The following is a 27,279-nucleotide window of genomic DNA, read 5'->3' on the forward strand; positions in this document are numbered from 1 at the left end:
CCCTCCCCTCCCGCAGCATGCGCCTGACGTGCGTGTGCTGGTCCTGCAGCAGCATCAGTACGGATATTGACTCATTTACTGACCTTGGGCTTCATGAGAAGCACATTAAGGACAAGGGTTTTATTTGGAGGGTTGCAACCAAGGTAGCCTGCATGTTACGACACTGCTTACGAGCAAGTGTGATGAAAATACTTTCTTAGTTAATCATACAGTTATAGTACCTATTATCAATTCTCTCTAGGTACTATCTAGTTATCTTCATTCTCTTTTAGATTTCTTTACAAGTACAACGGCGATATCTTTACCTTGAAACTATATTTGCTGGTGAAGATATTAGGAAACAACTTCCAAATGAAGTGAAAATATTTGACCAACTTACCGCTGATTGGACTGAAATCACTAAAAAGTAAGTTTTTTAATATGTTAATTAAATTGGTTAAATAATGTGGTGTACTTATTGCATTAAATAAAAATAAAAAACATGTACACCCACCACGGTCATGTTAAAAAAGAGGTACAGTCAAGGGCTTAAATATATAATTTACGTACCAGACGTCAAAAATATCTATACTTAGGTCACCTTAGGTATACCTTTATAATACCACTAAACATAAGGTCGATGTATACATATTTTTGACGCTATGGCTGTACTTATAGATATTTATGCCCTCGACCGTATTCACTGCTTAAATCTTTTTACTTCTTATGTTATTGCATTAAATTCAAAGAATACTCGTATCTTTGTTTCTGACTCCACTCATTCATTTGCTCAAATATACATTTTTACATTATTTCAGTATGTACGCTGGAAAAAACGCAGTAGAAGCTTGTCTATTCAAACCCGCGCCTTATGTTTATAACTTGTTGAATCAGATGGTAGATAATTTAGATGGGATTCTCCGAGCTCTGGAAAAGTATCTAGAAACTAAGCGACAGCTATTTCCAAGATTTTACTTTATTTCTAACGATGACTTGTTAGAAATTCTTGGTAATTCAAAAAGGCCGCAGTTAATACAAGTTCATTTGAAGAAACTCTTTGACAACGTTACTAAAATAAGGATCGACAAGGTAAAATCAAAATGTAATCAAAATAGTAATGAAATGCTTTTCTTAATTTTACAGTTGGTTATTTGAAATGAAGTAGATTTTTTAATTCTTACTATGCAACACTGTATTTACTGTCAAAACAAAAAAAAAATGTTTTGACGGCTGCAATCAGCCGTATCCGCGATCGAAGCGAGTGGCAAGTTAAGTTAAGTTCACGTTTTTGTTTTGGGTCGGATGGATGGTTTTGTGGTTTTGCGCGCGTTTTAAGCCTCTATCGCTATGTTTATTTTGTCTTGTTTGTAATTTAGTACAGATTGAGTACTATTATTAGTAATAAAAAGATAGCTCTTCGGTATATGGACGATAAAAAACATTTGCTTGGAAATGGGAGACGATCACTTAGAAAACTGTTACTTCGTGCCTTTATCCACATTGGTAAGTGTATTTTACTTTTTCCTTACTGAAATAAATAGTAAATAGTTTTTACAATTACCGTAACTATATGGCCCAGGCGATGATTTTATACTGCTTAATGTTCCTGTTTTAGTTTTATTTTAAAATAATTATGTTGAATGCAACAATAGGTATTCTTTTCGTTTTACCATTAGGTATTCTTTTCGTTCAGTAAATTTTGATTTGTTATATGTATAAAGTGTGATGTTTGTTTTTTTTATTTTATAAAAAAATTAAAAAAGTAAGTGAAGTAATTTTAAGTAATTAATTCCTTTAGATTTATACTATTTGATTTTTTCACAGCAAAAGGTGAAAAATTTCGTGAGTGAACCACTTGATACCAAAAGCAATTGCAGCCGCAACCTGTATCAGCTTCAATTGCAAAGAACCAAGGAGAAACCCCTCCGCGAGCCCCTAACATTCCACACTGTGATTAGTTCAGCTATATACTCACACGATTGGAACAAGCTCCTGTATCTTCTAAAGAAATATCCTGTTTCTGAGATGAGACATCCCAAACTTTCTAATGATATGGATATTTATATTAGGGTGAGCTTTATTTTTTATACTATTCTTTAATACATGGGCATCACATGTACGTGTACACATGTTTGTGTTTTTTGCACAGTATATGTGTCATACTATTGCAGCCAGTGGCATAGCACGTCCTCATACTTAAAAGGGTCTCACAAGGCTTTAAATGCGATGCAACCATAGAAAAGGGGCCTCGCTGATAAGACTTTGCCCACGTCTACATTAGTCCATGCTATGCCACTTATTGCAGCCCTTCTAAAACAAAAAGATATATACAATTTTGTATTAAACAATGGTTGGTGTAAAGTTTATTGTCCACAAAAAAGTACCATAAGTGCCTTAAGTAGCTCTGAGAAAAGGAGGATACGGGGCCATGCTCAACTTGGCAGCAGCATGACCATATTCCCTAATTTTATATGAGCATTAATCTTTATTTTACAATTAAAATTGTGAGTAATTAAATTCAATGAACTTAACATAAGCATGTACAAAACAAAAAACATGAGATTCTGGATAGCAACAGACAGTTACATACTTTTTACGGTAGTAAGATTTTGATAATAATAATAATAATAATAATTAAATTCATTTATTCAAGTAACATTATGACTCATTTTGTTAAACAATAAGCAATGGCTTTGGTATGTGAAATGTTTGTTTTGAAAAAACTCCTTCATAAATTCTCGAAGAGGTTATCAGGCCAATTTGGAAAGTACTGCTTGATACTAGCAATCCAAAAGAAACTTTCATGAGATCCTATCACTTGCAATTTTACAAACAATAGTGTAAAGCTGAGTTTCCACCAATGATGTGCAAGGATGTGTTGTGAAAAATGTGTTTTTCATTAACCCATACTGTAAGGGTAGCAACACTTAATTATACTCGTAGATTGCGACGAACCAATATACTACGAGTACCCTTCTTGGTTGTTGCGAAATGTGAAAAGAAAGTGTTTAGATTTAAAACTGTTTATTTATATGTTAAATAATGTTACAAATGTTATAATGTTAGGTTGAATCACTAATCTAGCCACTAAATGTTAATTTTCGCGGTTAGAATACTTCATGATTCAAATAATCTTAAGCAATATTAAGAAAGCTAGATATGCACTATAAGCTATATGACAGCAGTGTCGATAATTGGGGTTACACGCGTAGCGCGCCTAGTAACATTAATGTGGGCTGACCGTACAAATACAAACAATCCATTTACCTCGCCTCTCACAGCCACATTTCTAGTGGAAACAGCTAAGCAGAGCGAGGTGAGGTAAATGAACTGTTTCTATTGGTAAATGTGTCCAGTATGACAACTATCTCTCTGTAATCAATCTGCACACTTCATAAGCACCGCTTATATTTTACTTCCAGGCATACACAATACTCCTGATGCACCATCCCTTCGCTAAGGCGAACTGCCTTCTCGATGACTACCTCCACATGGTCCTTGGCTGTAGATCTCAAGAAGACAAGAAAGCTGTGATCAAAGTACTTGTCACATTGACTGACAAGTTGTATGACAGGACAGCTAGAGCCAGGACAGTGGATGTTACGGATGACGAGTAACAAGGGGTATAGTGTAATCCAGTATGTAATCATTAACATCCTAAGGAATTTGCACTTACAGAGGTGTGTGCTGTATGTGCTGTCAATAGGTATAGTTGGCCAATTAAGTGCTTTATTGGAACAGTTCCTGCATCAGAATAAAGAAACAAGGCTGATTGTCATGTTGACGTGTAGTGAAAATGACCCTGGATGTTTTAAGCTGTACAAATGACATTGAACCTTAGAATGGTAAATAAAATTCTATTCCATAGCTTGTGTATTCCTAGTACTCCTGCCATCAATGCTTTGGACGGCGTGGAGGTTTCGGAGTGGAGGGAGAGGGTAAGAGCATATGCACACTAGCGTTTTTGCCGGCGGTTTCTCGGCGGAGCGGGAACGCGGCGCTCAAGCGGCGTGCACGCGGCGAGCAAGCTGCGGTATCTCCGTGATTATTCGCCGCCTGCGTGCCGCCGCGGTGACGTCGCGTGGACGCGGCGATTAAGCTACGTACGGTCATATACAGTTCGCATCGCCGCGGCGGCACGCTGGAGCCAAATAATCGCGGAGGTACCGCAGCGTGCTCGCCGGGTAAGCAAGTACCGAATGAGGGCTATCGTTTTTTGATGGCGCACTGTTGCGTGAGGTTTTTAAGTACGGCTTTCAAAGTCTGTTATTACGGGCGTGAAAACAAAGTTTAGATAAAAGTCATATTTAATACACCTTAAAACCGTACCATAAAAATATCGAGCAACCATAGTGTTGCGTAGTCCCGTTTTGTTCGGAAAAAAAGGAGGACAAAAGTTTCCGAAAGACAAAACTGTCTCAAAACACAGACATTCATTGCCCCGTAACGCATAATTGCCATAATTAATTTCAGGTAATGCAAAATATTCACAAAATTATTCTTATTATAAATAAATCCGCGTAGCTCACTCAAAAACTATGAGGTTTGACATTTCGGAGACCTCACGCTACACTAGCGCCTCTAGCGGCGAATTCATACGCGATAGCCCTCATTGTATCAAGATATTCTTTTCTGTTTACGTTCTTGCTTAGTTCTGGACTTTTGTCAGGCTGCTAATTGGATGCCAGCGCGCATTGGTGCCTGCAGTGGCGCGGCGAGCGCTTACTCTGTTGATTGCGTGTTGCCAGGTAACCATTGTGCTGCGAGTGTCTCGGCCGCGCAACGAACAGAGAACACGCTCGCTGCTACGCTGCTCGCTCTATTGCCCTCTGGCGTCCGGTCTAGTATATGCTGGCTGATGTCTGGTCCAACCACTTTTGTGAACCGTAAACATGACTGATCTAGCTCAGATGATTGTCAGGACGATTTTCTCGGAAAAAGTTGAACATAAGGCATCCAGATCTGATCTAAGCTTATCGTACCTGCAGGTGCTGGGCTGTTACTAATGTATGTATGTTGTACACAAATCTTTATTGTACACAAAACACGTGAAAACAACAGATAACAAGAGAAATAGATGTATAAAGGCGAACTTAGTCCTTAAAGGGATCTCTTGAATTTAATCTTTAAAGTGATTGATGATAAATCTGAAATGTATTTGTGATCAAAGTGATATTGTATAATGCCTTTATAATGCTATTGAAGATGTGATAAAAAAATTGTTTTAATAAATAAATTATTAACTTATCTCTGTTATTGTTATTTCAAACCCAAACAACTGCAGAATCCATTTCCTAAACAGGGAAAAACCTTCGCTCGGCTGATGTGAAAAATGTTGACGATCTGGGACATTCTTTATGCTGACATTGGATTAATGAAAAACAACGCCAATTTTGATCATACAGTTTTTAACTGCTACCACAACCGGAAGTTACCACACTGATATGAATTACCTAAAAAGCTTTTTAACTTACTGTGAAAATGTTCTAGGCGTCTTGTCTCTTATCTCCTACTTGCATTACGTTGAACCGTGAGATAATTTTCACAAACGCATTTTTTCTGAGTAGCGAATTTTGACATCGCGATTTTTCACGATCGCAATATTTAAGGCGTTGAACCAACTTCCAGAACGCCCTGGGGCTTCCGGTCGCGAAGGCGATGATGTCTGAAGACGGCGAGTGCGTGGAGTGGAAGTATAACCTGATCTTGGATGGACCAGCCGAGGTCTGGCTGCTGGGGCTGGAGCATACCATGAGAGTTGTGCTGCGGGACGTGAGTCTTAGGGCCTACGCTCCTTTACTGAATCCGCTTCTATAGAGCGATCATTAGTTTCGTCTATAGCCGGGTCCAGACGAGTGTAACGTGTAATGTAACATTACGTGTAATTTAGCGTCAACAGTGTGGACGGCACACGAACTCAAAGCGAACGAACACTGCGAGCGCCTTTGTGTTCGCGCGAAAAACCGACAGCCGATGGATCAACACCGAGCGCCGCGCGAGCGTTACATGTAATGCTCGTCCACACGTAGAATTCGTGTTACATTACACGATAGATTACATTACACGTTACACTCGTCTGGACCCGGCTTACGGCAAAGGCTAAACGATTTGTTTCCGTCCGATCCGTACCCGATCCGACTCCGTACGGATCGGTTCTGTACCGAGCTACTGAAGTACGTGCCGATACAATTTAAAAGGAACCGATACAGGGAATTCCGGAAAATACGCCTTCCTTCCTAGAGTCCAAACTATGTATCTCTATGCCAAATGTCATCTGAATTGGTTCAGCGGTGTGCCTAAGTTTGGAAAGGTAACGGACAGATTGAGTTACATTTGCATTTATAATATTAGTAGGAATACAATGAATCTTTATTCTACACCAGAATAGGAAACGATACAGAAAACAGGTAAGCAATAGGCGGCCTTATCGCTTAAGAGCGATCTCTTCCAGGCAACCTTTTAGGAATCTTCATCCTTCGCCTTCAAAGGATTATCATTGGTTTTTTAATCCCCGACGCAAAAAGAGGGGTGTTATAAGTTTGACCGCTATGTGTCTGTGTGTGTCTGTCTGTCTGTCTCTGGCACCGTAGCTCTTAAACGGGTGGACCGATGTGAATGCGTTTTTTATTTGAAAGCAGGTTTTCTAGCGATGGTTCTTAGACAGTGTTTTGAGATATTGAACTTTGAAGTGACAATGTCGGGGTTTTTACAACTTTTCGTTGGTTATTATTAGGACATGTGTAATGGAATAGGTAAAACTGTTGCAGTATTTGATCCTAACCCGAGCGGCTCTGCGCAAGTGTCGGTATCAAAGGGAGCAATGGATAAACGACTTCCCGGGACAACTCGGAATTACTTGCAGCAAAGTAAGTCATTGTAGTCCGTCCGTGAGAATACCTGGGCGTTTCTATCTACCGCTGTCATCATCATCCCAGCCTATACACGTCCCACTGCTGGGCACAGGCCTCCTCTCAGAACAAGAGGGCTTGGGCCATAGTTCCCACGCGGGCCCAGTGCGGATTGGGAACTTCACACGCACCATTGAATTGCTTCGCAGATTTGTGCAGGTTTCCTCACGATGTTTTCTTTCACCGCAAAGCTCGTGGTAAATTTCAAATGTAATTCCGCACATGAATTTCGAAAAATTCAGAGGTGCGAGCCGGGGTTTGAACCCACGACCCTCTGCTTGAGAGGCGATAGGTCAAACCACTAGGCCACCACGGCTTTACCCTGTACCACCGCTGTATCTACAGCTGTACCCTGAGTTTATCTCTCCGATTTCAACATGGGAGGATGACTCAGTCCATGATTCATCATCCCAGCCTATATACGTCCCACTGCTGGGCACAGGCCTCCTCTCAGAACAAGAGGGCTTGGGCCATAGTTCCCACGCGGGCCCAGTGCGGATTGGGAACTTCCATCCATCCAATCAGTCCATGATTCCGTGCTGTAAAATCGGGGTTTCCAGATGTGTTCCCAAAATATTGTATGGATGTGTCGTTTTGTTACGAAAATTATTAAGAAAAAGCGTAACAAATGGACACCTCAATACAATATTTTGGGGACACAACTCAATTTTGTTGAAATCGCAGAGATAAACTCAGAGTTGAACGGTAGATAGAAATGCCCATCTTCCCTACACTCTTGATAGAGTGGTCGTACCGTACTGAACCACCACGACGACTTTCTTGGGAAAATAGTGCGCTAGTTTCCTCTTGCCGGAAACACCGCAATACTTACTCTCCAGGACTATGGAACTCTAGAAATTGCTCTCGAATGGAGAACTTTATCATTTTAAACGGTGTTATTTAGTTTGCCTTATGTCTGTTTATTAAATCAGGGGTTCCATTGCGATGGTCCATGACCTAAACCTAAAACAATTTGCTCAACCGCGTCCTTATGATAGCTACGTTTATGCAAGAAATGTGTGTTCATGCAGTTCCTCCACCTCTGTAAGAACGCGCACAAATCCCACAAACCCATCTATCAGCACCACCACACTGCACTGACGCGTTTCGAACTCAACCAGAGCTCATCTACAGAGCAACACATCCGTTTACCAAGATACCATCTAGCCTCTTCTTTTTAACCCCCGACGCAAAAAGAGGGGTGTTATAAATTTGACCGCTATGTGTGTCTGTCTGTCTGTCTGTGGCACCGTGGATCTTAAACGGGTGGACCGATTTGAAAGCAAAGTAATTGTTTTAGTTAATTTATGTTTGTTTTGTAATAGGTAAGGTTTTGTGTAGGTGGTAAGACCTTGTGCAAGGTCCGCCCGGATTGCTACCACCATCTTGCTCGCTAATCCTGCCGTGAAGCAGCAGTGCTTGCACTGTTGTGTTTCAGCGTGGAGAGTAAGACAGCCGGTGAAATTACTGGCACTTGAGGTATCCCATCTTAGGCCTCTTGGTTGGCAACGCATCTGCAATCCCCCTGGTGTTGCAGGTGTTTATGGTCGGTGGTGATGTCTTTCCATCAGGAGAACCACTTGCTCGTTTGCCATCCAGTCGAAATATAAAAAAAGGTACTAACCCTATACGTGAGCAACCCACGAATTATCATGAGTATTATATCGATAATAATTGATCCTAGATCCAATGGACCTCGGACTGTACCCGCACCCTCTGTCGCTGCGAGATCATGCAAGAAAAGAAGCCGATGAAAAAACTCCGCAAGAAGCAGAATCTAATCCTGACCACGCTCCAGAACATGTCCCGGAAGGAGATCCCGAAGATCCTACGCGCCAAAGTCAACGCTCTCTGCGTCATTGAGATACACTCGAGGGATATGGTAGACAAGATGTATAAGATGGGTTGGTATTTCGTTTAACCCTCCACTGGTCGCAGTGGCGTAGGGTATCAGCTGCCCGGGGCGGAGGAAAATTATGCCGCACTCTTGTTTAGGTTTCAAGAAACTATAGTATATACAATATGTCATTATTATATTAATTATATTGACCCGGATAACTCAAGTCTTAAATCGAGTTTAGCTCGCGCGCGTGTTGCAGCAGCTACGGATTAGCCTGAAACATGTCGATTTAAGACGTGAGTTATCCGGATCAATATATTATTTAATATGAGTGAGTCTCACGGTAGTTTCATGTTCAAAGATGTCATTATTGTACCATTCAATTGTAGAAAGGCGATTCCCGGAGGATTTCGTCACACTATAACTGTCTAATGGAAAATTTCGTGCTCATTCTAGTCGGTCCGAAAGTAGGTCCGACAAAACTGTGATGTATTTTACTGCCTAGATATTATTCAGTATTATTTATTATGGAATTTTGCCGCCTTCCCCAAAATTGCCGCCCGGGGCGGATCGCCCCCCGTACCCCCGCCCCCACTAGGCTACGCCACTGACTGGTAGACTTTCAAAGGCGGGGTCGGGGTCATCACTTATGTTTTCAACATCCCTAAAATTCGCACAAAGCGTTTTCGGTCGGGTATCTAGTATCATGCCAACAAAGTAAAATATCTAAGTAGTTGAATGCCATCTAGGCAGGGTTGGCATGATTAAATCATGATTTAAATCACAATTTAAATCAAATGATTTTTTCAATAAAAATCAATGATTGAATCAATTCTCTTTATTGTCATAAATGTTGGTTAAAAATCAATCAATGTAATTGTCATCGTTATTCATTATTATAGTACTTAAACAAAAAAAAAACAGTTTTCCAACAGCAATAACAAGAAGTTTAATGAAAACTGAAACTGAACGGAACGATCGGAAGCTTGTTTGGATGAATGAGATATTTTAGGGGAATTTCCCGCGCGCCGTTTACTAAACACCGCGCGGGGAATTCCCTTTTTCTCAGAGCGCGTTCCGTTTTACGCAAAACTTTTGTTAAAACTATGACAACTGAAAAAATCGAAAAAATCGGATTTTATTAGGATTTTTTCAAAAAATCGTAATTTTTTGCAACCCTGCATCTAGGTAAATGGTCTACTTGCTAAAACGACTAACAAGCAAAATGTCTAGATGGCTGAATGTCTTGGAAGACAAACAAGCTAGGATCCTAAAAAATATCCGTCAGTTAGATTTCCAAAAAATATCGGAATTTTATTTTTTCAATAAATTATGGATACATGATACATATCCTCGATTTCAGTAAAGTTTGACTATCTTAGGAAGTCTTGGGCCCTCCAACAGCGACTGCGCTAAACACCAGATGGGCTACTACGAAATTTGAAAATTGAATTTCGTATCTTACCGTCCCTCTCACTCTCGTGTTACATAAAATTTTGCGCCAGCGCAGTTTAACCCTTACGAGTAATAAGGCCTCATTTATTGGAGCATACTACCACAATCAAAAGTAGCTATAGAATACATACCCGGCAAAGAATATTTTTAAAGCTAGTCGCATTTTCAATAATTACAATGGAAATTGTGACGTATCTTGAAGTTGATAAGGTTCAGTTTCCGACTCAATGCAAGTGGTCGCTAAATCGCCTCTACCTTATTAAGGGTTAAAGGTAGTAGTAGGTATTTAGACTATCGCGGTCATGACTATGTAGTACTAGCGGACCAGGCAGACGTCCTGCCCGAAAAAACACTACATTAAAATTATGATAACATACGAGCAACAGCGCCCAATTTATTTAAATATTATGTTCTTTAATTTGAGGGGAGAGTTTACCGTATTCACGGGATGAACATGAAATGTTTGACAGTTACGAAACCCATGAACATTTTGTATGGGAAAATGTATTAGGTACTTTTATTTTATTTTTTCGTCAATTTTCCAATGTATACTTATGTATGTATGTATGTATGTAAATACTTTATTGTACATAAAACACAAAAATAATGCAAAAAAAACAACAAAACAGAAGAGTAAAAAGGCGAACTTATCCCTAAAAGGGATCTTTTCAAGCTAACCTAAACAGGAAAGGAAAACTTAAAGATAGGCGAACAGTAATTTATGCACAGTGAGAAGAAAAGAATAGGTATATAACAGGTATAGGTATAACTTATTATCCTATTCCTGACGAAGATAAATCCAAAAACACACAAGTCATAAAGATTCAGCATTCCAGCCGTTCTTGAGTTACAAATGGTGTAGCTAACACGACTTTGTTTTATATATATAGATTTAACGTGATTTTTCTCAGGTTGCATGCAGGTGAATGCGTTTGAGTGGTTCTCGCAACTCAAGTTCTACTGGGACCGGGAGCGGGAAGACTGCTACATCAGACAGACCAACACCAACTCTATTTATACGTACGAGTACATTGGGAATTCTGGACGGCTGGTCATAACGCCTTTGACTGATCGGTGAGAGAATAAAACTTAACTTTCAGGTGCTTTAGCCTCGGAAATCCTCATTTTTTTAACCCCCGACTCAAAAAGGGATGTTAGAAGTTTGACCGCTTTGTGTGTCTGTCTGTGGCACCGTAACTCTTAAACGGGTGAACCGATTTGAGTGCGGCGGCTAGCGATGGTTCTTGGACATGTTTTATCAAAATCGGTTCAGCCGTTTTTGAGATATTGAACTTTGAAGTGACAATGTCGGGGGTTTCCAAGTTTTCGTTGGTTAGGTTAGTTAACATAATATGCCTAGTTCTACAGGCAGAGCAAAAATTTTTCAGATGTGTGATTCTGGATTCTGGATTTATCGTGCTCTCTCAATGAGGGCTATCGCGTATGAATTCGCCGCTAGAGGCGCTAGTGTAGCGTGAGGTCTCCGAAATGTCAAATCTCATAGTTTTTGGGTGAGCTTCGCGGGTTTATTTATAATAAGAATAATTTTGTGAATGTCTGCATGTGTTTTGAGACAGTTTTGTCTTTCGGAAACTTTTGTCCTCCCTTTTTTCCGAACAAAACGGGACTAAGCAACACTGGTTGCTGGATATTTTTATTGTACGGTTTTAAGGTGTATTAAATATGATTTTAATCTAAACTTTGTTTTAACGCCCGTAATAACAGACTCTGAAAGCCACACTTCAAAACCTCACGCAACAGTGTCGCCATCTAGAAAGACAAAAAACGATAGCCCTCATTAGTTTTATTCTTTAGTTTTCATCGCACAATCGCCAACAGATTTTGCAGGTGGTAGGACCTTGTGCAAGGTCCGCCCGGATTGCTACCACCATCTTGCTCGCTAATCCTGCCGTGAAGCAGCAGTGCTTGCACTGTTGTGTTTCGGCGTGGAGAGTAAGACAGCCGGTGAAATTACTGGCACTTGAGGTATCCCATCTTAGGCCTCTAGGTTGGCAACGCATCTGCAATCCCCCTGGTGTTGCGAGTGTCTATGGGCAGTGGTGATCTCTTACCATCAGGAGACCCACTTGCTCGTTTGCCATCCAGTCGAATAAAAAAAAAGAAAGATATTTAGGAGCTTTCGAGGTGGTCAAAAATATCGGCACATGCACTTTATTATTAACGTGTTAGAGTTCAAGTTTCGATATTTTTGATCACCTTGCCCGCTCCGAAATATTTGATGGCGACTTTACAGCTGTATATTTTTCATTTTGACATTTTAATGGATAAGAGTATGAAAATGTCACTCATTTAATCAATAATTGATTGAAATTTCGGGTTCTGTCGTATTCCAATTGAGATCCGGCTTGTCTCGATAGAAAACCATTATGCACTAATCGTAATCTGTAACTGATGATAACGGATCGGACTCAAATTGCATCTGACCAAAAATATCTGTGACGCAATTTTGATATCTAGTTTTAATAGAACTGAAACAATTACTTTGCTCACGCGCGACCTTATGATACCTACGTTTATGCAAGAAATCTGTGTTCATGCAGTTCCACCACCTCCACAGTGTAAGAATACACGCAAATCACGCAGAGCTCATCTCCATGCTTCAGAGCAGAGATGTCTAACATCTGGTAGCATGATGAACGGTTGTGTTGCTCTGAAGACGAGCTCTGTTTGAGTTCCAAACGCGTCAGTGGTGGTGGTGGTGATAGATGGGTTGTGTGATTTGTGTGTTCTTACAGTGTAGAGGTGGAGGAACTGCATGAACACACATTTCTTGCATAAACTTAGCTATCATTAGGTCGCGGGTGAGTTAAGTAATTGTTTTAGTTCATTCATATGGATCTCCGCAAAGTAACGCCTGATTCAATAAGGTATCTAGATTTACTTTAGAAGTACCATCTCATCCACAGATGCTATATAACCCTGACGACGGCTCTCAACCTTTTCCGCGGCGGCAGTCCGCAAGGCCCCGCCGGCACCGGAAAGACCGAGACCACAAAAGACCTGGGCCGGGCGCTTGCGCGGTGGGTCGTCGTTACCAACTGCTCCGATGGGCTGGACTACAAGTCCATGGCTAAGTGCTATGCTGGTGCGTGACATCATAAGTTGATGCCAATAGAGTACTATGAAATGATGATAGATGTGTTAGCTACCGGCCGTCATGTGGCGTAATTTGTAAAAAAATATGCAATCTGTTCCATAATGTTTACATCGCTTAACGACGTTTTGTAAATCTAGCTTAATCAGTTATTAGAGCGACGATTTTCTTCTCGGCAATGGCGGTCGCCATTACGCGTGAATAAGAATTAGCTTCTTTTAAGCTACACAGTGGGGTAACCCCTTGCAGGCATAGCCCAAAGCGGGTGCTGGGGCTGCTTCGACGAGTTCAACCGCATCAACATCGAGGTGCTGTCCGTGGTGGCGCAGCAGATCCTGGCGCTGCTGCTGGCGCTGTCCCAGTCCCTCAAGCGGTTCGTCTTCGAAGGTGCCGACATCAAACTGGATGGGAACTGCGGGATATTTATTACTATGAATCCTGGGTACGATTCTGTTAACCAGTACATAGGGCATATTTGCTACAGGGTGTAGACCTTGATTACTGATTACCTAAGAGAGGCCTACGGCTGATATCATGAATATGATTATGACATGAACGTTTACTTGTATCTGTCTGATTACTGGAACGTTATATCTACCTTAAAAAAATTAAGTTTACTTCAGCTACAGAATTTTTATCACCACGAACCTTGTAAGATTCTCAAAATCTGCTCATAAAAAATCTTCAAAAATCGAAACCCTATTTCCCATTTATTTTTCATCATCATCCCAGCCTATATACGTCCCACTGCTGGGCACAGGCCTCCTCTCAGAGCAAGAGGGCTTGGGCCATAGTTTCCACGCGGGCCCAGTGCGGATTGGGAACTTCACACGCACCATTGAATTGCTTCGCAGGTTTGTGCAGGTTTCCTTACGATGTTTTCCTTCACCGCAAAGCTCGTGGTAAATTTCAAATGTAATTCCGCACATGAATTTCGAAAAACTCAGAGGTGCGAGCAGGGGTTTGAACCCACGACCCTCTGTTTGAGAGGCGATAGGTCAAACCACTAGGCCACCACGGCTTTTAGGCCACCACGGCATTTATTTTTATTAATAGCTTATCATAGCCCTGGATGTATTATGTCTCTCCAGTTATGCCGGTCGAACCGAGCTCCCGGATAACCTGAAGTGCATGTTCCGCCCTATCGCGATGTGTGTTCCAGACTCGCTCATCATTGCTGAGAACACCCTGTTCTCGGACGGCTTCACCGCTTACAAAGTCAACGCAAAGAAGGTGAATGACAACATAGAAAGAAAGAATATGTTTAAAGTTTAACGCATTTTGTTTTAAAGAAGAAAGAAAGAAAGACTTGACTTGACTTGACTGTGCCGCTACCATTGGGTGGTTTGGCAGTGATCTGAACGTGCCTCATGCCTTTATGGCATCTGAAAACGTCTTCGTTCTGACTGCTAGCAGCGAATACTCATTTGTTTTGCCTAAATTGTACTGGAGTTTGCGCTTCCAATATCAAAAGCCTCTGAAGCCTGCACGACTACTTTGAACTTACCAACACTTGGAATCACAATCGTTTTCACCAGTTTTCTCTGTCACACGGCATAAGATGAGGGTACTCTTTAGCCAATACGGCCTCAGTTCAGAACGGCAGCGAAAATCGTGCTAGTAATATTATGCTGTTTTCATACAGGTAATGGGAGTATACACTCCAGTTTAGCTGGAAGGTTCTCGAATGTAAGATTGTTTTTATGAATGCACTGCTTTTTTTAAGTTTTCCTTATGTTTTTTTCTTTTTTTTTCTCAATCTAAGGTGTTCACGCTATATCAGCTAGCCATGCAGCAGCTGTCCAAACAGGATCACTACGACTTTGGTCTTCGGTCGATGGTGGCTTTACTCCGCTATGCGGGAGTCAAGAGACGAGCTTATTCTAATCTGCCGGAGCAAGAGGTTTTTGTTTATTTTTGTTTTATTTTTTTATTAAACGTGTACAAGCGAAAGCTGAGGGTGCTGTCAGCATTCCATTTACAGCCGGAGGTTTTTTTTATTTAATAGTAGTTTTTATTAGATTTGTATCAACTGCCGAGGAGTTTTTTTCGTGCTTGATTTCTCAATGAATTCATGTAAAAAATGAGCCACAACTAGCAAGGTAAATACGATTTATGTTATTTTTTTATTATCAAAGGCCGACGATCTTCCAACTAACGGCATACGCGAAAGGACACACTTTACCCTCTTGGTGCGTTATTTTTTTTTCAGTTTTTGTCGCTGTTCCCTGTTGATGCGTTTAACCGAAAAGGTTTGTAACTTGTAGATTTTCACGCTGTACCAAATGTGCATGCTGCAACTATCGCGGCAGAATCACTACGACTTCGGGCTGCGGTCTATGGTCGCGTTGGTGCGGTATGCGGGAGAGAAGAAACGGGCTTACCCCGACCGGCCGGAGCATGAGGTATTGGTTACTGTTTTGCGTTTAAATAGGTGTTGATAGTTAATTGTGGAAATCAACCATTGCCGCACTCACGAGTCAGTCAAGCTCAAACTCTGACACCCTTATTTGAAAGACAACGCCCAGCCTAAAACACTGTAGCTAAAGACTTTGGTAGACATTTCCCGAAGATCATACAAGTTCACGAAGAAGGATGTTTTTTCTAAATGCCCACGGGACAAAATTAAACGTGGTATAACTGACCTATTTTTTGTGCCGCGAGCTCAAGCTGGTTTAAAACGTAACTTTCTCAACCATTCGCGTTTTGTTTTTCGATTTTATTTTCTCTCGATTTAGGTGCAGGATAGCTAAATTACGACGATGACAAACCAATACCACCGAACTGATTAATCTCAAACACGCAGTATACCCTCCTGAGACCCGACATAAAATTTATGTTTTCACAATGTGAACCGAACATAAATCAATTAAAGTTCAAATTTAGTTTTTTATGTCCTTAAGTGAGGACTGGGGGATCCAGTAGGATTAGGAGGATAGGGTCTGTCTGGCTAGGGTATGCTAAAAGATCGATAGATTAGGAGGTTATGGTACTTCATTGTCGTTGCCCTTTCGTGTTGCCATCATCAGACTTTTTAATCTACCTACATAGCCTTATTAAACATTGGAAATTCTAGATGGTGATCCTAGCCATGCGCGATATGAACGTAGCCCGTCTGACTTCCAAAGACGTGCCTCTCTTCGACGGCATCATGCAGGACATATTCCCGGACGTGGTTGTGCCCACGCTGGACTATGAGATGTTCGAGAAGGCCATCTCCGCGGAGATGAAGATATTGAACCTGCAGCCTATGAAGGCCGCACTGTTAAAGGTCATACAGACCATGGAGACTAAGGTGAGGTTGTGGAGAAATTTGAAGTGTTTTGCGTGTGTTGTGTATGTGTTGTGTGTTGTTTCTCGGTGTGTTTGTTACTTTTGTGTGCGCTGTGTTTGTGTGTTGTTGTTGTGTTGTATTTTCATAATTCGCTTAAAAATGCCGTCAATTCATTCATATAAGTAATAGGTATCGAGATGAAGATTATCCCCATTAATACATTTGTCTGTGTTCCAGAACTCACGTCACTCCAGCATTCTACTCGGAGACACCAATACGGCGAAAACAGTTTCCTGGAAGATCTTGGCCTATACCCTGAGTCGCCTGCATAGAGAGAAGGTAGTTATACTTGTAAAAGTAGTAGCCAATAAAAAGAAATACGTTACGTCATATACCTTTTTGATCAGATGATAACCTTTTTTCAACTCAGGGTAATCTGCACTAGATACCCATCAACCCGGAAAGGTAATGTGCGTGTATGAGACTCTTACCCAGTAAAACTGACGGGGTCCTTCGTTTCTCGCCGCCTTGCTAGCGATGCAACGGTGTAATAAAATTTCCTGTTTCCTGTCTCCATCAGTTTCTTTCTATACCTATGAAAAGGTTTTTTTCGCCGTCATTGCCGGCAATAGAGATATGTATAGATATGTATGGTTTGCTTGGTGACGCCGCACTCGGAATTTTACTTGCATTGCCATCTAAACTACATTTGCGCACCAAATTTCAAGTCGATGCCATGCCAATAACCATTGAAGTCCTTCCTGCGGAGACGATCCTGGCCGGACCACCAAAACTTCAGTACCAGATTAAAGTATTCTCACCAAACTTAGATAAGTGGGTATGTCAAATTTTAAGTCTTATCTGACCACTGGAAGTAGGTCAAAATTCAGTTGTACATTGTAAGTTAAATAAAAGCCTGTAAAAAAGATGGTGACGAGCACCCGAGCATTAAGCTGAGTTTAGACTTGCAAGAAAAATCGTGCATGCCTTGCATTGCAAGGCCGTAAAACGGCCGTAAAGCCAACGAGTTTGTAGTGGTCAATCGAGCGCCGCAATGTAATGCAACTTGCACGATTTTTCTTGCAAGTCTAAACTCGGCTTTAGACACGGCCTGGCATGTTGCACGGTTGGCAAGTGGCATACCCCAACAGGTGCCAGGGTTCGAGAACGTACAGCTGCAGCCGATGAACCCGAAGGCGCTGACGCTGGGCGAGCTGTACGGCGAGTACAACCTGGCCACCGGCGAGTGGAAGGACGGCGTGCTCAGCAGCATCATGAGAACCATCTGCCAAGGTACCTGATGCTTAGCCTCGTATTGATCATGTTATCCTGCGGAGTGGGCAGTGGCTCCCTCTGCCTACTCCGCTCCTAATCCTCCGATTACATCGCTCACCGAGATTCGTTTTCAGTGGGGTATCTGAATATTTTTTTATTTTATCTATAACTTAACACTGCGTGTTATCGAACGGAATAACAGTTTCTAGCTACATTTAAACAAATATAACAGACTTATAAAGGTTTAGAATGCAGGATTAGATAGAGAAAGAAATAATAGCGTGTATTGTCACGCTCCAGTAGCGCCATACACCTACTGTATGGAAATTCATAATATACATTGAGGCCCGGTTGTTTTACAGTTTTTTTTTACAACAACTTGATTGATTTGTGTTTCAGGGAGTTTTTTATCGGAGTTTTATCTTGTAATGTTTGTTTAAAGGTGACAATGTCATGTGTTTAGAGACAAACCTTGCATTGCATTGCACGCTACCCTCTTAATTGCTTGCCATGCATGAAACGATAACTTTATCTTTTGAACATTGCAGATGAGTCGCCGGACCAGAAGTGGATTATATTCGACGGCCCCGTCGATGCTATTTGGATCGAGAACCTCAACTCTGTTATGGACGACAACAAGTTGCTAACCCTGGTCAACAGCGAGCGGATTTCTATGCCTGCACAAGTGAGTTATGTTATGTATGATGTAAGTTCTAAAAGATCAATCTCGGGTAAAGTTTTGTTAAGTTTGATATTAGAAAAAGTTCTTAAGAAGTCATGGTAGCTTAGTGTTTCATGATGACCCATGTCCTCTGAAGAGGAGGATCGTGGGTTCAATTCGATTAGTTATCGTATCGGAATACTTTTAACTCTCGGCAAATAGGCTTTCATAGTGTGATTGTGAACCTACAGTAAGGTGTAAACTCGAGGAATCAAGTTTTTATTCCAACAAGTGTTTCTTCTACTATTTCATTCTCAGGTCAATAGTTTGTAGTCTAGTTCAGTTAATTTTTTTCATCACATTTGCTCGTAAACAGTGTCGTAACATGCAGGCTACCTTGGTTGCAACCCCCCTAATAGAACCCTCGACCTTAATGTGCTTGTCATGAAACCCGTGGTCGGTAAATGAGTCATTGCCCGTACTCATTTTCTTGTTATGAAGCCCAAGGTCGGTCGCATGAGTTTGTTACTGCATGGTGTGCTGCTGCTCCGTGCGCGCGCTGCACACGCACGCCATGCACATGCTGAGCTGGCGCTGCCAAGAGCGCAGACAGCGGTATCAGCAATTTTTGAAAAAATAATAGTTTTTCTTTTACAAATATATAATTTTACTCGCAAATGTGATGAAAAACATTGTATGTCGCACGTGCGGTACTAGAATTACGAACATCGACTCATTAAAGCCCTCAGTCTTCGACTTCGGGCTTCTAATAGACTCTCGTTCGTAATTCCTTATTTACCGCCCTTAAGACACAATGTACTATGATTGCGCGTGCGTCATTCGATATGCCCTATGGTTAACGCAGGTGTCTCTCTTGATTGAAACGCTGGATCTGGCAGTGGCGTCTCCTGCGACGGTGTCCCGTAACGGCATGGTGTACAACGACTACAAGGACTGGGGCTGGTGGCCCTACGCCAACTCCTGGCTCGACACCATCGACGACCCCGAGTATAAGGAGATGGTGAGTGCACCACGGAACAGTGCTGACACATTTTGTTCATAAATCTTGATGAATGTTTAATTTGGAAAATTAGCTTCAGATATCGGAAAATGTAACAAGGCAACAAATTCTGTCAAAGAAGTCGTCTAACTGTATTGAACATTGGAAAAAAAGGCGCTGGGGTAGTACTATAGGACGGTAAATTGGTTAAGTTGGCAACAATGCCAAGAATTGGGATACACTTTAGGTGGGTGACCCAGCCATGTGATGATGTATGGAACCGAGATGTGGTATCTTACAGGGCCTCATAAGCTCATAGGCTTAAGCTTGGAGTAAGTCAGCGGAAGAGATCCACAAAAGAACTAAGTTAGAGACGTAGCTCAGCAAGTTACATGCTTTAATTTCTGTGTTGATGGGTCGAAGAACGGATGGCCGTTGGGGCCAGATACTGGTCTAAGTAAGGTACCGTTTCGCCTTGAGGTATACGGTCGCCACAGATCCTGTCTACTACCACTTGAGATAGCCCAATTGAGCTCCTGTCGGTGACATTAGTTCTTCTATGGATATCTTCATTTCTGATTTGATCTCACAAAGATACTCGTACTTCAAGCCTAGCTTTTTCCATTGCCCTTTTAAGCCTGAAGCGCCATTGTCTGTGTATCGAATATGTGTAGGTACGTGTGTGGAAATGTCACTCTCTTTAGTTATCGTTTTTTAACGATATCCTCATAAGGCGAAAAATGTTTCGTCGAAACGGTAGTACACCGCACTCCGCACTGATTTTAGTTAAAAGCTGATGGGGTGAACTAGACTTGCATTGACATGGACACCGGTCACCGTAGCAATAGCTCGGACTTATCAGAAATATCAACAGACTGATTCTTGTAATAATTAACTTGAATTACTTGTTCTCTCTGACCAAGTTAACCTTTTTTGGTAGCTCCGTCGGCATTTCCTGAACATCCTGACGCCGGTGTTGGAGCTGAAGCGTCTGTCGCTGACGGAGGGGCAGAGCGTGCGCGGGCAGGAGCTGACGGGCGTGCGCTGTCTGTGCCGGCTGCTGGGGCTGCTGCCCGCGCCCGGCCCGCCCGGCGCCGAAGAGCCCGACAACGAAGAGTTCTCCAAGATGCGGTTCCTCTTCGCGTGAGTCTTGAGTCTGCGAGTTGTGAAGCTTCTGGATTAAGGGCAGGAGCTACGGACGTGCGCTACCTGTACCGATTACTGGGGACAAAGCGACAATGAGGAGTTCTCCGAGTTGCGGTTCCTTGGCGTGAGTTTTTTCAGTCACTTTGCCGTTTGCGAATGATGATTTCAGACAAATTCGAAAACAAACTGTCAGTGAAATTAATACGCGGTGGAGCAAAGAGTAAAAAACGAAGTGTGCAGTCATTTAAGTCTTCGAATCTGGTTCTTACGCAATAAAACTGCCCTCTCATCAAATAATCATTTGCCAACCCTTCTGGAAAGCCATCCTAGTAACAACTTTATGCTTTAACCGTCAATCCTCTCCAGCATGATCTGGTCAGTGTGCGCGACGTTGGAAGACGAGCCAAAACGCAAGCTGGACAACTGGGTGCGTGAGCACGAAGGCGTGTTCCCCCTGAAGGACACGGTCTACGATTATTACGTCGACGAGCGGCTGCGGCAGTTCAAACCCTGGGAGGACCGGCTGCCGGACAACTGGCGGTTCAACCCCAGGTCAGTTTGTAGTAGTATTGTAATAGCGATATCTGATCTATTAAAGCTACGTACGTACTATGCGGTAGCGACGCGGTATTAACGCGCTGTCCCTCTTTAAAGTATCACTTGAGAAAGCGACGGCGTGCTTAAACCGCGCGGGGTTAGCCACATAGTGCGTACGTTGCCTAACAACTGATATTATTTATTTTCGGAGAACCAACAGCTATAATTTACAGAGTAAACTTATTTTATAGTATCAATAAAGCCAATTATAGGATCTCACAAGATTATGATACAATATTTGTTTCACTTCTCATGCTCGTAAAGTTCGTGTTTATGCTGGGTCTAGGCGACATAAAATTACTTTTTATGCTCTAGTGCATAAAATAAAATCTTCGTCTAAGACCAAGGAAATCAGGCCACAGTAGACAGCAAACAGCCACAAACAAAAAAGTTTCTATATATTTTTTAAATAATCTCTATAAAACTAAAAAAAACAATCAAACTTATCAAGAAAGCTGAATATTTATAATTATTTAGCAATGCATGAAAAATAAAAGGTACCTAGTAAGTAAGTAACATTGTTTCCACTGTTGTTATTTCATCTCCTCGCAAACGAAGTGAAAAGCAGAGTGTGAAACTCGAGCATTAAACCCATTTTCCCCTCGACGTGTGATCCACCCTCGCCGTACCGGCTCGGGTGGCTACATGAACGTCTCGGGTAAAATGGCTCGTTTTATGCTCTTGTTGTACAATCTACCATTTACCTAGGGCCAATACTTCCCATTCTCATTCGCAAATCCTTGTTTGTTGGCAGTGCCGGCTTCCACAACATCCTGGTGCCAACTGTGGAGTTCATCCGCGTGCAGCTCATAGCCCTGGACATGCTGAAGGCCGGCTACGGCGTGCTGATCGGCGGGCCCACCGGCACGGGCAAGACTTTCCTCATACAGGGCACTCTGGCCAGCCTCGATCCCGTCAAGTAACATTCTTAATCCCACTAGTAAAAGTAGCTTTTTTGCTCATTGTACAGTCGAGTTCATAAACTTGTGAGCTAAAATTTTATTAAAAATATCTGAATACGCTTCTACGCCGTTAACAATAGAGTCGTGTTCTGATCATTTGATAAAATGATTGCTCACAAGTTTATGAACTCGAGTGTACTTGCATTGTCATTCAACCAACATGTGTATCCAAATTTCATGCCAATCCGACCACTGGAAGTGGATCAACATTAACTCGCAAGATTTGACCCAAAAAAACACAGACAACAAGAACAAACTTTTTTAAATTTTAATTTATTTTTGATACTTCGTATTTTGTCACGAATAAATGATTTCTTTCTTTCTTTCTTTTCAAAACTGGGCCAAAAAAACAACAACAACAAACAGGGCCCAAAAAACACAACACCCAACAACAACAACAATCAAGGCACTTGCCTAAGTAAAAGTTTGTAAAAATCTTTAATTTCTTTATTCAGGTACAGCACACAAGTAATCAACATGTCCGCTCAGACGACGGCGGCTAACGTGCAGGATATAATCGAAGCCAGGCTCGAGAAACGGACCAAGGGCAACTATGTGCCGGCTGGAGGTACGACCCTGTCTTACAACAAATAATCAGTGGGCACGTGAAAAGTGGGACGTATAGAGGCTGCGATGATGATGATGATTCACTCGTCCCAGCCTATATACGTCCTACTGCTACGCGCAAATGAAATGCTAGTTTGTAATCGCCCTGAAAAGAGGTTCGTTTTATCTGATTCCCTGTTCATCTGATGAGTCGATTCATTGTTAGTCTGTTTCCCCATTCGTCTGCTTCTATAGCTTAGTGTCCCAATATAGGTTATGCCAAAGTTGCGTCAAGGGGAGAAGCGTCTCAGCCACGCGGAATAGGAGCTTCGCAGAGCGGAGCTTTTAAAATTAAAATTGACGAACCGGGAAATGGACGAACAGAGACTAACTAGACGAACGGGGAATTGGGCAAACAGAATGGGGAATGTCTGAAAAATTTAGAAACGCTAGAAACTTTTTATATCAATAGGAATAACCTTTCTAATTAACAGAAAAAAAAACAGATTTTTAAGTAGCATCAATTAATTTAAAAAAATTAAAGAATTTTCTTTACCGCCAAATTACGACAGTCCGGTCGGTTACGGTGTTCCATAGTCCTGAATAAAAAAACATTAAAAAATAATTTATGGGTCTTTGACTCGATCGTTTTGACAGGTGACACTCTTTGCCGGGCCGAATAATACTGACATGGAAATACCGACTCTGTTTTTCATGTAGACATCCATAGAAGCTCATGTCAGTTTCTATATGGGCGTGTACATGAAAAACAGAGTCGGTATGTCAAAACGAACGAGACAAAGACACATTTTTTTATTTTTTGTTCTGGGTGGCAAAGAAAGCTCTTTCATGTTTTAAAATTAATTGATGCTACTTAAAAATCTGATATTTTTTCTTTTAATTAAGAAGGTTATTCCTATCGATAAAAAAGTTTGAAGCGTTTGTAAAATTTTCAGACACTCCCCATTGAAAGAAGCTTGTAAATTATTAGTTTTCGGTCAGGCAAGAAGATGATAGCGTTCATGGACGACATCAATATGCCGGTGCGCGACGCGTACGGCTCGCAGCCGCCGCTCGAGCTGGTGCGCCTCTGGCACGACTACGGCTACTGGTTCGACCGCAACAAGCAGTGGCGGAAAAACGTCAAGGTACGCGTACAGCGCTCGCCGTCCCGGAATCTTCCATAGTCAACAGCTGAGCAGAGATGACCCTACACTTCAGTCTACTCGTGGCCACGGCCACTGCAATGTAGTCGAAACGTCGAGGTAAATTTTACTCGTGTGTCGTGATAAGTCCTGTTTTATGGTCCAGTACGGGTTCTCCGTCTTCGGCGAAACGTTTTTCCCAAATGTCTCTTTTGCCTAATTGTTTCATTTTGCTCACGGATGCCTTCAGTTTGAGCCCGTGGAAAGATGGAACATGTTGGCTGCCATGAGCATCATCAGTAAGATCACTAAGGGGCTGTTTCACCATCCTTTGATTAGTGTTAACTGACGGTTAAATGTGATGCTGTCTCTCTTTGTTTTGTTCGAACAGACGGAGACAACATCACATTTAACCGTCAGTTAACACTAATCAATGGATGGTGAAACAGCCCCTTAATGTGTATGTAGAGACGGGAACAACACTTTAGTTAGGTGAAGCATGGTGAGCAGCCAATGTTTTAAAAAGTAGCTTATAAACTATTATAGTGATCCAGCTACACAATTTACAATAACGAGATAATGTATCGAAGCTTAAAATTTAACCCTGCCCCTCATCCAGGATATGGTACTATGCGGGGCGGCGGGCCCCCCCGGCGGGGCGCGCTCCCCCCTCCCCCCGCGCCTGCTGTCCTGCTTCCACGCATTCTACCTGACGCCGCCCACCTACCAGCAGCTCATCAAGATCTTCGGAACCATGCTCGGCCAGCATTTGCAGGACTTTGACGAGGAGACCAAAGGGGTCGGTGAGTGAGACGAGATGTATATCCAGAGACGATTCATACATGTTCTTAGAGGAATGCCCGGAGACCGCTAAAATCGGAAGGTGCAGTCGAGTACTCCATGTCTCCATTTCAGGATATAGATAGGCCAGTTCACCATAACAATTATGGGAAGTTATTTGCGTACAGTCGACTACAAAGGTAACGATGCGGCCAAAGTTACAAAAATATAATATACCTAAAAATTAAAAAACTAATTATTTTTAAAAGTCGCTGAAATAATGTTGTTCAGTTTGAGGAGTATGATCTATGTTTTAATTATTTGCTCATATTACAGGCCCCACCCGGTATACACACGACTTTCTTGACTTGATATTAAGGTCGTGTATATATACACATATTTTTGTGACTTTGGCCTTATCTTTGTAGTTGACTGTACAAAAGTATTGTTGTAAAGATGAAAGCCTGGATTGTGAGACGACTGTATTTCCAGGCAAGATCGTCCTAGTGGCGTCCATTGACCTGTTCAACTGTATCGTGGCCAAGCTGCTGCCGACCCCCAGTAAGATGCACTACCTCTTCAACTTGAGAGACATCTCCAAGATCTTCCAGGTATTTCTAAAGGGATACATATTATTCTTGTCATAATCCTCATTGCTGAAGTTCCATTTGAGTTGGTACATGGCTTCGTAGACGTATATAGGTGTCTCATAAGTAGCAGTAGTAGCACGAAAAACTTGATCAGAATGCACTCTGGTTAAATTCAGCATCTAAACAAAACTAAATAAACAAATTTAAAACTTGTGAGTTTTAAAATCAATAGTCTGTAATTTTCGAACTATGAGATTCAAGCTGCAGTTTAACAACTCATTATTAAAAAACAAACTGGCCGCAAAGACCGTCGTCGAATCGAATTTCGAAATTTATAAACCTTTTTTTTTGTCAACAAATGACGTTTTGTTATTTTCACTTTTATACCCAATCTTACCGTCAATTCGTGTGTGAGCATTTCTGGCCACACTGATCATTCTACAAACCGGGACTTACTGACATTTCCCTATGTTTTTTTATCCCTTACTATGTGTAATGCTGTTCTCAGGGTCTGCTTCGAAGCAACAAGGACTATCACAACACGAAGCCGCGCTTCCTGCGGCTGTGGATATGCGAGTGCTTCAGAGTGTTTGGGGACCGGCTCACGGAGGAAAAGTAGGTCTAAGGCCGAGTTTAGACTTGCAAGAAAAATCGTGCGATTTGCATTGCATTGCGGCGCTCGATTGGACACTACAAACCTCTGGCTTTACGGCCTCGCAATGTACTGTGGGGACTGTAACTTAGTAAGAGCTTAGGTACTGGGGATGAACGCGCTGTGACTTTAAAACTGTATGCAAAATAAATAAGCTTCTTCAATCATTAATTAATTATATTTTATATTTAGAACTTGGTAGCCTTATAAATAGATTTACATAAAATGGCACAGCCGCTTAGGCTATCGGGAGCAATCTGCGCTCCGGCATGTATACCGCTGTCAATCTGTTTTTAAAGTTATATTCTAGAACACAATATAAAAAACCTATCCTTTATACAAAACTAGGTTAATCTAACCTGCCAGGTGGTCATTTTTCCACCTGCCAGCGGTATACAGCCTAATTCCTACAGTACCTAATGCAACTTGCACGATTTTTCTTGCAGAAGCCTAAACTCGTTTATAAAGCGACTCGTTTCCTAAAGTACCTGCCTATTGAATTTTCGGAAAGCTTTTCTCAACGTCAGCTAATCCAAGATTATTTTTGTGAGGCTGTTTGGCGGCGATGTTTTGTGTACAAAAGTTTGCTTGTGGTTGCTCGGCGAATGACAACGTGGTAACACTTAGATGACAAAAAAAAAAACCATTCCTGCTGCTGGTCCTCTACCTCCACACTGTAAGATCACACACAAATCACATCTATTACCACCACTGTACTGACACTGACGCGTTTTCGAACTCAACTCAGAGCTCATCTTCAGAGCAACTGGAGTAACTGCATGAACACACATTTCTTGCATAAACGTAGGTCGGCGGGTAGCTCATTCATTGCTGCCTCCGCAAAGTAACGCCCGATTCAGTAGGTAAATAAAAAAAATTGGAATTGGGAATTTCGTGAACGGAAAAAATGCTTCCATTTTGGGAAAGTTGTTAGCGCTGCCTACTAATGCATACCATAGGTTATTGCTACACTGAATTTATGTAGTGGCTATACTAAAGTTACCACTCGATTCTGTCCGGCAGGGACCGCGACTGGTTCATGAACCAGATGGGTGATACTCTCGGCAAGCACTTCGAGCTGACGTTCCACGCCGTGTGCCCGTCCAAGACGGCGCCGATCTTTGGACACTTCCTCAACCCCTTTGAGGTGTATGACGACCTTAATGACGCTGCTGCCTTGAGGAGGTACTGACTTTGGCGTATTTAACCCACCACTAAGTACAATCCATATTTGATATCATAAATGCGAAAGTGTGCGTGTTTGTATGTTTGCCTGTCTTTCACGTCAAAGCGGAGCGACGGATGGACGTGATTTTTTGGCATATTTTCAGCTTTTTCCACTTTTGGCACAGAT

At 41.9% G+C, this 27,279-nt stretch overlaps 2 protein-coding genes across 2 annotated transcripts in view; both read left to right on the forward strand.

Annotated features, from left to right (window-relative positions):
* kl-2 (dynein heavy chain 2, axonemal kl-2) overlaps nucleotides 1-27,279 on the forward strand; it is a 112,528-nt gene that overhangs the window by 27,229 nt on the left and 58,020 nt on the right. Inside the window, exons 28-49 of the mRNA XM_074093790.1 lie at nucleotides 5,608-5,751; nucleotides 6,747-6,845; nucleotides 8,572-8,791; nucleotides 11,094-11,256; nucleotides 13,110-13,288; nucleotides 13,547-13,739; nucleotides 14,389-14,530; nucleotides 15,063-15,200; nucleotides 16,374-16,592; nucleotides 16,809-16,910; nucleotides 17,723-17,864; nucleotides 18,395-18,531; nucleotides 19,373-19,528; nucleotides 20,448-20,650; nucleotides 21,020-21,205; nucleotides 22,005-22,169; nucleotides 22,668-22,780; nucleotides 23,761-23,906; nucleotides 24,523-24,706; nucleotides 25,176-25,294; nucleotides 25,782-25,888; nucleotides 26,949-27,110. Of these exons, the coding sequence (XP_073949891.1) occupies nucleotides 5,608-5,751; nucleotides 6,747-6,845; nucleotides 8,572-8,791; nucleotides 11,094-11,256; nucleotides 13,110-13,288; nucleotides 13,547-13,739; nucleotides 14,389-14,530; nucleotides 15,063-15,200; nucleotides 16,374-16,592; nucleotides 16,809-16,910; nucleotides 17,723-17,864; nucleotides 18,395-18,531; nucleotides 19,373-19,528; nucleotides 20,448-20,650; nucleotides 21,020-21,205; nucleotides 22,005-22,169; nucleotides 22,668-22,780; nucleotides 23,761-23,906; nucleotides 24,523-24,706; nucleotides 25,176-25,294; nucleotides 25,782-25,888; nucleotides 26,949-27,110 (3,419 nt within the window). The remainder of the gene's footprint in view (nucleotides 1-5,607; nucleotides 5,752-6,746; nucleotides 6,846-8,571; nucleotides 8,792-11,093; nucleotides 11,257-13,109; nucleotides 13,289-13,546; nucleotides 13,740-14,388; nucleotides 14,531-15,062; nucleotides 15,201-16,373; nucleotides 16,593-16,808; nucleotides 16,911-17,722; nucleotides 17,865-18,394; nucleotides 18,532-19,372; nucleotides 19,529-20,447; nucleotides 20,651-21,019; nucleotides 21,206-22,004; nucleotides 22,170-22,667; nucleotides 22,781-23,760; nucleotides 23,907-24,522; nucleotides 24,707-25,175; nucleotides 25,295-25,781; nucleotides 25,889-26,948; nucleotides 27,111-27,279) is intronic.
* LOC141432249 (uncharacterized) lies at nucleotides 1,228-3,846 on the forward strand. Its single transcript, XM_074093788.1, has 3 exons — nucleotides 1,228-1,482; nucleotides 1,804-2,049; nucleotides 3,402-3,846. The coding sequence occupies exons 1-3, from the start codon at nucleotides 1,432-1,434 to the stop codon at nucleotides 3,594-3,596; spliced, it is 492 nt and encodes a 163-aa protein (XP_073949889.1). The 5' UTR covers nucleotides 1,228-1,431; the 3' UTR covers nucleotides 3,597-3,846.

Source organism: Choristoneura fumiferana, chromosome 10 (assembly GCF_025370935.1).
Source record: "Choristoneura fumiferana chromosome 10, NRCan_CFum_1, whole genome shotgun sequence".
NCBI classification, from domain to species: domain Eukaryota; kingdom Metazoa; phylum Arthropoda; class Insecta; order Lepidoptera; family Tortricidae; genus Choristoneura; species Choristoneura fumiferana.